Source organism: Dreissena polymorpha, chromosome 11, assembly GCF_020536995.1.
Source record: "Dreissena polymorpha isolate Duluth1 chromosome 11, UMN_Dpol_1.0, whole genome shotgun sequence".
Classification (NCBI taxonomy): Eukaryota; Metazoa; Mollusca; class Bivalvia; order Myida; family Dreissenidae; genus Dreissena; species Dreissena polymorpha.
In genome coordinates, this window is record NC_068365.1 from 4,497,754 (window position 1) to 4,511,077 (window position 13,324).

Genomic DNA, 13,324 nt, shown 5'->3' on the forward strand with positions numbered 1-13,324 from the left:
ATGATTTGTTTCATTTAGTGTTATTTTCGCGTTTTAGGTGAGGTAACTTGAAATCAAAGCGTGCAATGGTAACAGAGGACGCAGTACCGGTCGCAAACAACTATTAAAGTATATATATATATATATATATATATATATATATATATATATATATATATATATATATATATATATATATATATATATATATATATATATATATAGGTATCTTTAAACAATTAACTAAGAATAAACATCGTTGTGTAATGTAACGCAGGTTGAGATGCATAAATATTATTTTAAATCAGTATTTGCAATTCAGATTATATTAATACAAATTTAGTTCGGTGTAGCCATCAACAATTCAGTGCGTTTCGACCTTTTGCACATGCGCATTAGGGACGGTGATCATCCCGGTGAATCTACATCATCTACATCTACATCGGTACGTTGACCAGTCAAACTTGACAATTACTCAACGGATAGTGGCGCTTAATAAAAGGGTAAAGTGATCGATAGAATGATAGATGTTATAAAAATAAAAGATGTGATACAAATTAAGTACAACATAATAGTATGTATTCAGGGAATATAAGGTTAGAAGAGATAATACAGATAAAGTACACGATACTACATATTTAAATTAGGAATAATAAGGATAGATACATAGTAGAAGGAAGGATAAAGAGATAATCCTAGCTGGTCATACGACCATCTGGTAGTGAAACCCCTTGTTATAAATGCAGCGTCGCTAGCTCCCTCTTGAAGGATACCAAAGAGGGGGCCTCAGCTACTGTAGCTGGTAGTTTGTTCCACACTGGGATGGTTCTGGGGAAGAAGCTGAACTTAAAGACATCTAATGATGTTGAGTAGTGGTTGTAGGCCAAACTATGCATGTTCCGACGTGTTCGCGCTGGTGCTTCTGATAGATAGGCATCGCTTGGTATGTCGACCAGGTCATGTATTATCTTGTACAGAATCACTAGTTGGAGTTTTGTGCGTCTGTCCTCAAGAGACTCCCATTGAAGTAGATTCAACATATCGGTAACGCTGCTGGTATTGCGGTAACGGTTTGTGGTAAAACGTGCAGCTCTTCTTTGGACCATTTCAATTTTCTTTACTTGTTCTTTTGTGTGAAATAAAAGTATTCTATATCTCGACGAAGTGTATAGTTTAAGTGAACTAAATATAATATTATAAATAACTATTGTTCTCCAAGTATGTTCTTTATGGTAAGGATTTATTATTAATTTATTACGCGTATGAATTCTACATGAAACGCGAAGGTTATGTATTAGTAAAAGTATTTCGCTTTTAACCTAATTGTTCATAGTTTGAAATCGAAAGTGACTTCTTTAATTGTAAAAGGAAAATAGAAATGTTTGGTGTAATTAAAGTCTATATTTATTGTGTTTGTTCTCGGCTTATAAATATTGCAATAGCCTTGTAAACTGTAATAAATTAATGCGATGGTGAGATAAAACGAAGCCCATATTTATAATTTCTGACATGAATATGCATTTCTAAAAATAACCGTCTCTCACTTCAAGGGGGGTCCCCTCACGGGTTTGACATATTTGTTTGAGTAGTATAAATGACTGATGTCATCGTTCAGAATGCATCGCGGATTGCAGTCTGAGTGACGAAGATGTGTTTGTTTTATTAGCATGCGTTCCGAACAAAATTTGTGTTCATGTCTGCGCGTCTTTATTTCAAATGTTGATCCAGTACGTTTATGATAACGTTAAAACTTCATCTTCTTTCTAAATGCAAAATTGATATTGACATATTTTACTTAATATTAACATACTTAAAGGTAGTGCTGCAACAATACGCCCAAAACCGTATTGCAATATATTGTCAGTTCAAAAACCCGTATTGCAATATATTGCAATATATTGCTAACTTGTACCTGAATTATAACTCGCCAGCTAATCACCAAACCCAACCTTTGAATTTGAGGTTCTAGTTATATCCTATTGGCAATTCTAGCCTTATTTTACAAAATGCTATATAAACACAATTTACTCTTTTTTGGCTTTACAAAGCATTTTGTTATGAAAGATTAGTATTGTCATATTTTCTATAAAGTCAAACTCGGCGTTTGTTTCGTCTGCCATTCAGAGAACTTTTATAAAGCCGACAAGAAGAATAATAACCAGAAACAGAATTGTGGATGTTTAAAAGCAGGTCGTGTAACTTATCAGAATGCTGTTATCTAAAAAAAAAATTAATCATTATTACTTCTGTTTATAACAACATAATTTTTTTTTTTTTTTTTTTTTTTTTTTTTTTTTTCCTGTTTAAATGTTTTTATTCATTCATAAAATATACATATACACACAATTTACAATGGCATGTTCGTTCATATACTTAAATTACCATATGTAATGTATTTTCGCTATTTTAATACAATCATTACTCAAGCTGAATTAGGATCGTACTTCCTTCAACCTTTTTACCTTTTTTACTTAACTTAAATAAATATTTATGTATAGCACAATAATATTAAGTGTTAATTCTTAAACAAGAAAAGGATCAGATTTACAACAACTATGGCTACAGTGTTCAAAGAGATAAAGAGATAAAACATAGTACATTTGCTAATGTCGTTAAAAATTGACCTTTTTAAGAAAGTTTGATTTTACAATTTTTGTGCAGATTACAACACAATTGATATAAACTTTATGATCAAATTGCAAACAACATAGTAATACAAGAAAAGAGTCATATTTACAACTACTATGGTTACAGTGTTCAAAAAAATAAACAACATAAATTTACATTTTTATTATGTAATTAATTGTGTGTTTTTTTTCGCAATTTCACAAGCTTCATCTTGAATTTAACAGTATGACATGCAAAAGAAGATCTTGCGGACTCCCATGAAACAACGATACTAAATATAATAAACTTTTAAGAATGCTTTTTTAACATATCAATTTATTTTTACTTAACACCAATTTGTTTTGTTTACCTTGATATCATTATTTCGGATGGCTTTTCTGGACGAAATGTGGATGATTTTTTGTAGTATTTTGGTACCGGTATGATGAAACTCGTATCGCAATACAATATCCGGATTGTGTATTGCAATATATACCGATATACCGGTATATTGTTGCAGCACTACTTAAAGGTATTAGTTATACTCAAAAGTGAGAGCTTTGCAAATTGGAAAAAAATCACTGTTCCATGTTAAATGTTTTGCCCTGCAATGGAAGTTACATATTTTACTTATCAATAGCCATGGTACTTGTCAAATTCGGTATGAATTCCGGCCAAAACGGTTGGCGAATGTGTAATAACAAGTTAAATATATATTACATAAAATATCATATTAAATCGGCAAGTTTACGGTTTGCGGAATGAAAATTCCTGGTAGCAAAGTTCACAGATTGAAGAATAAAAAATCAAGATAAAACAATTCATTACTTTCAGATAAATGACACTGCTTAAATAATATATTATTATGGAACAATTCGGTCATATTTTAAAGTATGTTCGATTAATTAAATTTATTATAAACAATGCATTAATTCAGTAATCTTTATTTCCGATGTCCGATTTTATTATGCTTTGAATTCCAATCATATAACTAATTTATAATATTGCCTCAAGTAGAAATGTCTCTGCATGGTCTTTCTACGTAGTTCGGTCGAGTTTATAATTTATAATGTTGATTTACTCTACACTTTCAAGTCCACAGGGTATTTTAACCAAACAATGATAAACACGGGTCCCGTATGGAAGGTCCAGTGTCTGTACAAAAACAACGCCGAACTCTACCGCTATTCGAAGTTAAGTGCCTCCAGACATACTGGTTCATGTACACGATTAATTTGGAATACATATAATCAAACAATTATAAATCTGAAAAAAAAAACGCATGTCTCGCTTGTCAAGTTTATGTGTGACTTCATGCGAGCTAAATGTATTAAATGGATACTTACATATATATATATATATATATATATATATATATATATATATATATATATATATTAACTGCTTATATGGATTATTGTCGTACATATAGGTATTTGAACATAAACTTGAACAAGTAATAAACCACATTTGCGGTTATGATAATCTAATCAATTTCTTTGTGAGGCGGCATTGTCCAGATAGACTAATAATGTATGTGGGTCTTTTAAAATTATCTTATGAACCACATGACAGGCTAATCCGTTAATGATGATACGTTTGAATCGGATGTAGTCACATAAAATAACATTGTGTAATCACCGTTACATGACTTTTGGTACACAAAATATTGAAAAAGGTGTATCACACAATGGTCATCTATGATCGCTGTGGTTAGTTTATCGGCCAGAGACTGGTAACGTCGATAAATATGTTAATTTTTCATTGATTGTGTATACCACGTATTGTTTTATATGGAATAAGTGACCAACCGTTTTATCTTACCTCTGCTCGCAGTCGCGGTTATTTATGTTTGTGTCATTTAATCTGCCGATATTGCCTGGAAATTAAAGTTATCATTAGTAAAACTACTTGTGTTGTTTGCTTTTATTAGGTGTCGTGAGCATCGAAAATCTCCGGGCGATATTTTTACTGTGGAGATGTATGCTTTCAATTTTAATCGCCTAATATTAAGTTGGCATTTTTTAATTTCTTAAATGCGTTTGAACATTGATTATAGGCATATGAATTGTGATTATATAAATTTCAACCCGAACAGGTGCAGATGAACGTGTTAATATAAAAAGTCAATGCATCGCGTTTTGTTCGTGAATACTTTGTAATATCGTTGAATTAACTACTGGACTAGCTTGCAATTATTCAAGTTAACAGTTTAAATGTTTGAATCCAAGTTTCGTGAGGCGTCTGCATGTGTCGTGTTTTAACTTTCACTTGAGGCTCAAGCACACTGAGCCTTAAAAAGGTGTATTTCTGTTACGGTAATTGCGACATTAACATATAAATGTCGACGGTAAATGTTCCACGTAAAATAAAATGGCACCGGCGAAAATAATGAGATCATTAAACAACTTCTTAAATAAATTCAAAAGCAGCAAAACTATATAAAGTTTTGATTTTATGTTCTCAGTACATGTTAAAAGTTTACTTAAATTCATTCGGCATGTAACCGATAGCAAACTGATAATATTTATTCACGCATGTCATTGTTCAGATAACGTCCTTTTCGTTCAGCAACCTCAAATTTTGAAGAGTGTTATATAGTTTCTCATGTTGTTTCAAAATGAAGTATTGAACTAAATTAAAAATTGAAGCATGCACATTTATACTTTAATGTATAACATATAAAGTGTTACAGATGATCTTTCGAAATGTTCTTTTTTTCTATTGCGTAAAAAATATTCTTATTATTTTGCAGGACGACATCTAAAAACTCTTGATTAAACTAGCTACGTGGCGGTCCACATTCCATATCAACACAAGTCGCGTGCGTTACTGCAGTTTTCAAACATTCCGCGCCGAAGAACAACCTTACTGATCGGTCAAGGGCACGGTATTATATTATCTGCCATTGTATTGAGTAATCATAATGATACTTTTGTTCAATATATAATGACTTAAACTTAATTGTATACATTAACGCAGATAAGTAAGAGGAAAATACATTAACGACAACTCCATTAATTACTGTAATATGTTGGTCCATTGCATGAGGTAAGCGCATAAAAGTAGCAATAAATGTTCCCACTTCATCAAGTGTATTATTTTACTACTAGTTTAGTTCGTGGCATCGAACACACCATGCAGTGTATGTTACAATATCAGTAAAATAAAATTCTATATTTACTTCCATTTTACTTCCTTTTATTTGAAAGATTGGGATATATAAGAGGCCGTTGAACGAATTTTTCTTTTGGAAAACTATTCATTTTGCTCGCCCAGGTATATTAGAGACGTAATGTTTTTTATTTAACTTGAGTCATTCAACCGGCATATTACCTGACTAGGCTAATAAATCAATTGTGATGTATAAGGTAAGGCAGGTTTCATATAAGACGTGTCTTTTACACGGGCAGAAGCCATCTTATTTGCATTTTATTGAAAAGCAGTATTGTTAACGTTACATAACATAACTTAAACTTATGTACTGCAACGTGTCAGCTATGATCAGTTTATATGTACATGCACGCGTATTCGTGATCGTGTTAAAAATATTGATTTGTATTTCATGACAATTACCCGAACTATATCACATATTCTTGTCCATATCAGCTTATAACAAGGCCTACGCTGCAGGAATGAAATAACGTAATGCTCAATTTTGTTTATTACACGGGTGTTATTACACTAGTTATATAACTGTAAAATGACGTCATTTTTGTGACGAAATGACATAATTATTCCAGCGAATTTCTTCAGTTAAACTCTTTAACAATGTGAAAAAACGGTGAAAAGAGCATACAATCAAGAGAATATTTGTTGGTCATGTTATAAATAGAATCTTAGATTTGTGGTATTTTTGTATTGAATTTATTAAACTCGTCATCTAAATAAAGATAAAAACTCGGCAAGGCTCGTTTTTATCTTTATTGAGATATATAGGATCTTGCATGAGTGGTCGTTTTGTATTGAATTTATTAAACGAGTCATCTAAATAAAGATAAAACGAGGCTTGCCGAGTTTTTATCTTTATATAGATGACGAGTTTAATAAATTCAATACAAAATGATCACGAATCTAAGATTCTATTTATAACATGACCAACACATTTTCTCTTTATTTGATGCCCTTTTCACCTTTTTATTACAGTGTTAAAGAGTTTAACTAAAGAAATTTGCTGGAATAATGACATCATTTCGTCACAAAAATGACGTCATTTCACATTTATATAACTAGTGTAATAACACCCATGTAGTAAACAAAATTGAGCATTACGTTATTTCACTCCTGGAGCCTAGGTCATGTTATGAGATGAGTTTAATAAATTCAATACAAAACGACCACTCATGCAAGATCCTATATTTATCAAATATCTCACTTCAGCACTGTATGGATGGCTGAAAGTGGCACAAGACCTGATGAACCGGAAAGATTCCCAAGACAGGGCAGTATGTCCAGCAAACAAGACTTGGTAAGATGATAAGTCGAGTGCAGTTTGTGTCCAGTGCACAATGACAATTAACGCATAGTTTTCCCGTTTATATGTCTGCGTTTCCCCTACCCCTATTATATTTCTTAATGACATTTCAATCTAGATGTTTAATGTTTGCATAACTAAAGGCAGATATACGTTAACATCTTTAGAAAAAAGAACAACGGTAAATTTATACTGTATATCAATAATTGGTCCCAAATGAAATACTTTACTTCTGTACAAAATGTGAAACATTAAAAATGAATACATCCGTTCTCATGAATCTTCTTATAACCACTTTTCAGTGTCTGCACGTGCCAAAGTACGACACTACTTTTTGGCAAACGTTTTTCACAGTTTTCTTTCAAATTATTAAAAAAACTATTTAAACATCAATATATTGTATTTACAGACATAACAATTAAAGTTTATATAATTTCGTTAAATTATGCAGCTTTAACCATAGCAATTTAGTTTATTATCAATAGTTATAACATTATTCGTTCCGCATTTGCAATTTCAGATAATAGAGATTTAAACAATATATGTTTAGTATGTTTATGAATGGATGTCATAAATATATATGAACTCGCCGTTGATTACCGTCTATATTTTCAGTGTCTTTATTTCAATCCACTTAATTCAATTTATTAATTAATTCATGGTTGGCAATACTTGTACCGACTATTGGATTATTCACTGAGAACATGCACACGAAATTGTAATATATTTTCACAAGATAATACTTAAGAAATACTATTTTTAGCTCATCTATTTTTTGAAAAAAAATTATGAGCTATTGTCATCACCTTGGCGTCGGCGTTGGCGTTGGCGTTGGCGTTGGCGTTGGCGTTGGCGTCGGCGTCCGGTTAAGTTTTGCGTTTAGGTCCACTTTTCTCAGAAAGTATCAATGCTATTGCATTCAAACTTGGTACACTTACTTACTATCATGAGGGGACTAGGCAGGCAAAGTTAGATAACTCTGGCGTGCATTTTGACAGAATTATGTGCCCTTTTTGTACTTAAAAAATTGCAAATTTTGGTTAAGTTTTGCGTTTAGTTCCACTTTTCTCAGTAAGTATCAATGCTATTGCATTCAAACTTGGTACACTTACTTACTATCATGAGGGGACTGGGCAGGCAAAGTTAGATAACTCTGGCATGCATTTTGACAGAATTATGTGCCCTTTTTATACTTAGAAAATTGACAATTTTGGTTAAGTTTTGTGTTTAGGTCCATTTTATTCCTTAAGCATCAAAGCTATTGCTTTCATACTTGCAACACTTACTAACTATCATAAGGGGACTGTGCAGGCAAAGTAATGTAACTCTGACTGGCATTTTGACAGAATTATGTGCCCTTTTTATACTTAGAAAATTGAAAATTTGATTAAGTTTTGTGTTTAGGTCCACTTTATTCCTACAGTATCAAAGCTATTGCTTTCATACTTGCAAGATTTATGAACTATCATAAGGGGACGGTGCAGGCAAAGTTATGTAACTCTGACTGGCATTTGGACGGAATTATGGGCCCTTTATACTTAGAAAATTGAAAATTTGGTTAAGATTTATGTTTTGGTCACTTTACCCCTAAAGTATCATAGATATTGCTTTCATACTTGGAACACTCACAAACTATCATAAGGGTACAGTAAAAGGACAAGTTGCATAACTCTGGTTGTCATTGTTACGGAATTATGGCCCTTTTTTGACTTAGTAACTTTTAATATATGGTTAAATTTTGTGTTTCGATCCACTCGAAGTATCAAGGCTATTGCTTTCAAACTTCAAATACTTACATGCTATCATGAGGTTACTGTACCTGGCAACTTGAATTTTACTTTGACCTTTGAATGACCTTGACTCTCAAGGTCAAATTATTAAATTTTGCTAAAATTGCCATAACTTCTTTATTTATGATTAGATTTGATTGATACTTTGATGAAACTACTCTTACCTGACATACCACAATAGACTTCACCCAAACCATCCCCCGTGCCCTCCCCCCCCTCCCCCCCCTCCCCCCCCCCCCTAATTTTTTTTTTTTTTTTTTTTTTTTTATAAGATCATCTCACAAATGACCACCACACCCTCACACTATACCCCCACCCCACCCCCCCCACCCCCCCCCCCAAATTTTTTTTTTGATTTTTTTTTTTTTTTTTTTTTTTTTTTTTTTTAAGATCATCTCACAAATTATCACCACACCCTCACACTATACCCCCCCCCCCCCCCCCCCCCGATTTTTTTTTTTTTTTTTTTTTTTTTTCGCTTTTTTGGAAGATAATGTAATAAATGTCCACAACCCCACACTATACACCCCTCTTCACTCCACTCCTCCCTCCTTTGTGATTGAAAATGAGAGTCCCTTCACCTTTAAAAAGAAAATAGATGAGCGGTCTGCACCCGCAAGGCGGTGCTCTTGTTCTATCATGGTTTGTTGTCGAATAACCCACAGTAAGGAGTATTGATGCGTAGGAATTAAATCACGAGTGCGAAGTAACACGCATCTATACAACTTACTGTGGATTATTCGACAACAAACCATTATAGAAAAATATTATTTCGATTCTAACACGATTCTGATTGATTTGGTTCAAGCTTTAGGACGTAACTATATTTTTCAATACTCCGCCTTTCTTAGTACAAAGTTCACTATTTAGTGACGTCATTGATGTGTACAAAGTTTGTACTACAAACATATGACGTCGTTTTCATTATCCCCACGCTTTTTGAAAAAAAGGTGGGGATATTGTGGTGATCTCCGCCGTCCGTCCGTCCGTCTGTCCGTCCGTCCGTCCTGGCCACTATCTCCTCCTACACTAAAAGCACTAGAACCTTGAAATTTACACACATGGTAGCTATGAGCATATGTGCGACGGTGCACTATTTGGAATTTTGATCTGACCCCTGGGTCAAAAGTTATAGGGGTTGGGGTGGGGCCGCGTCAGAAATTATCACTCATTTTTTTAGGTTATTTTACATTTACTTCTTTATTTCTACACCGATTCACTTCAAATTGATACTGGACCTCACCTATGACAATACGGTCAATCTCAACCATGCATGGCCCCATTCCCAACCCTGGGGCGCCCCGCCCACATAGGCCACACCCACCAAAAATTTCCATTTACTATAATTTTTTCATTTCTACACGGATTCACTTCAAATTGATACTGAACTTTTGTTATGACATTAGGGTCAATCTCAACTATGCATGGCCCCAATCCCAACCCTGGGGCGCCCGCCCACATAGGCCACACCCACCAAAAAAATCCATTTACTATAAAAAAAATTTAGGTTATTTTACATTAACTTCTTCATTTCTACACTGATTCACTTCAAATTGATACTGAACCTCTCTTATGACAAAACGGTCAAACTCAACTATGCATGGCCCCGTTGCCAACCCTGGGGCGCCACGCCCACATAGACCACACCCGCCCAAAATTGCCTTTTACTATAATTTCTTCATTAATACACTGATTCACTTCAAATTGATACTGAACCTCTCTTATGACAATACGGTCAATCTCAACTATGCATGGCCCCATTACCAACCCTGGGGCACCCCGCCCACATAGGCCACACCCTCCCAAAATTGCCTTTTACTATAACTTCTTTATTTTTACACCCATTCACTTCTAATTGATACTGAACTTCTCTTATGACAATACAGTCAATCTCAACTATGCATGGCCCCATGATCAACCCTGGGGCGCCCTTGGGTCAAACATGCGGCGTGGGGATACGCGTCGGCCTCTGCCGCGCCATTTCTAGTTCATAAATATTTTGCAAATGACGTCACTTTCATTGAAAACAACAATCGTAGAAACTTAATGACGGCACGTTTATTGATGCTACTGAAAAGCTGACATGCTATAAATGTTTTCTGAATTACGCTTCCTAACCAATAACATTCTTTGTAGGTGTGGTTATGCCACTTATCACCAAATATACAATTTGTTATTTCATTACATTTATACATGCTACATTTATTACATTTCTTTCAGAGCGGGTTTTAGCACGTGCATTTTACTGCAATATTTTCTTTATTTATTCGGAACTATTTTCGAAACATTAAGCTCCGCCCATAAGTTATTGCAGAATAAACCACGCTTGATTTCCTTCTTTGTCTATAGAAAACAAGTCGCGTGCCGTGTTAGAATTTTAAATTGATAATACATCGAATGGTATGGCCGTAAAAGAATTATTTAAATTGGAATAATTTTAGTATTGCTGATTTATTTGACTACTAACGATGTAATGTTATTTATGACATGTAGCGTGTTTCTAATTGAAACGTTTTTTAGATTCAGTGGGAAAATGCCTCCGTTGAGACATGCACTATACTGAGCTGGCTCGGTTACGGACAGGAGATCATACAGGCTCGGAGAGACGCATATCGGGAGAATGACAAGCTGTGGACTGCACGGTTTTGTGGAAAGGCAACGTATATTATTACGGGTAGCAAAGGTGAGGGGCTGAGCAGCTTCTTGGAAAGTGATTTTGATCAAATGGTTGTAAATAATAGAGTGATCTGTTTAGAAGATGATGTAAAGTCAAGTGCATTTCCTGGGGAGATAACCGTGTTGAGATCACTCAGCCGCAGGAGTTACCATGGTCACTGTAGACTGCTACTGGAGAGACGCGGTACAACAATTCACAGGCACGTACATGATGCGTTTTGTGATGACGGATATGGTCGCGAACTTTTGAGCAGTGACTTGTATGTTAATAACTGTTCGAAAGAAGACTTGACTGAGGGCATTGTGCAGCATGAGCGTGCGGGACCGTCAATTCCGAGTACAATTTATGGACACTTGCACCGTGACAAAGTACATGCATTACATTACTACTGCCCCAACATTCTGTCAAAATGGGCCGCAAGACCTCGCCACTGGCCGCCAACCGAAGTCGTTCAGTACGTCGTATCACTTGGAGCATTTCTTACGCCTGTTGGATTTAAAGTAAGTGAATATCAACATGTCGAATGGAGAGTGTGCTTTAAAGCCGGTGAGATCGAACTAATTAGCAATCTTAATGACACTCAAACTAAATTGTTTGTTTTATTGAAAATGATAAAGAACGATGTATTACATCCACGTAAGAAAGAAGTTTCATCGTACACATTGAAAAACATCGTTTTATGGATGGCGGAAAATAATCCTCAAGCCTCGTTTCATAAAAAAAGTATTTTGCAGTGGTTGCATGAAGCATTGGATGCGCTTAGAGTTGCATTGATCACCTTAGAGCTACCATACTATATGATTCCAGAAAGGAACTTGATGGCAACCTCTGGACTGGATGGGGAACAGCAACGCATATGGATATCAACGATTACAGATATGCTCAATGAAGGTCCAAAGATGATACTTAGACTTCCAAAGATACGAAAAGCTCTTATTGCTCATCCTGAACCATTACGATGGTACAGCGGGAGGAGAATTGAGCTGGAGTTGCTGATGCTCATGCGCATGAACAGAGTGGTAATCTGCAGTGATGAGAACGGGGAGTTTGACGATACCGATGCGATTTTGCAGGCATTAAAGAGACGAACAGACGAGGTTATGACGGATGTTGGCGTGAGGATGATAATGGAAGGGAGTCGAGTTATCGACGCGGATGCTATTTTTGATCGAATTATGATGTAAAACGTTAACGATGATCAATAGATCAGAAACGAGGCGCGAACAACACGTATTTATATCTTTTGAGTACATATTATCTTTAACGAATCACCGATCATTGATGCCAAGAACTTCAAAATTATACAACTTATCGTATAGGGATTTGTTCAGTAATTGATGTTTGACTTGCATAAGTTCGTTTCACTTTTTAAAAATGTGCACAATTTTACAAAAGATTTGTTTACAGTAGGCTGTAAACTTTACCGAAATAATAAATTTCGATACACTATTAAAAAATGTCAATCGCATAGATAACAGTAGTTTGCAAAATAAAGTTATGTAAAGTAATTTTGCTATATTGTATATATCTTAACAAAATATGTACGTATCGCGCTTGGAAACCAGCGGTATAAGTTCAAGTTATGCATATATTTCTTTTCTGAACTAATAGTAGTAACTCATTCTGTCGACGCATGTAGAAATCAGACTTGTGTTTATTTGCGTATGCATGTTAGGAAATAAAGTGTGTTTGTGTCATTTGTATCTCATCTTCTTATCTAAATGTTCACTTGGTTTATGGTTGGTATTGTTAACGCATTTGCACTGAATGAATATATGTGTTACTGGCAGTTACTGA

General features: G+C 34.5%; 1 protein-coding gene across 2 annotated transcripts; it reads left to right on the forward strand.

The window, feature by feature from the left end:
• Window positions 1-384: 384 nt before the first annotated feature.
• LOC127851544 (uncharacterized) lies at window positions 385-12,810 on the forward strand. 2 transcript variants are annotated; one of them, XM_052385373.1, is made up of 4 exons: window positions 387-482; window positions 5,342-5,476; window positions 6,967-7,054; window positions 11,371-12,810. In XM_052385373.1, exons 3-4 carry the CDS (start codon window positions 6,977-6,979, stop codon window positions 12,709-12,711), a joined length of 1,419 nt encoding a protein of 472 aa, XP_052241333.1. In that variant the 5' UTR covers window positions 387-482; window positions 5,342-5,476; window positions 6,967-6,976; the 3' UTR covers window positions 12,712-12,810. The 2 variants fall into 2 exon arrangements, with proteins under 2 accessions (XP_052241334.1, XP_052241333.1); XM_052385374.1 differs by lacking the exon at window positions 5,342-5,476 and having other exon boundaries at window positions 385-482.
• The last annotated feature ends 514 nt before the right edge of the window (window positions 12,811-13,324 follow it).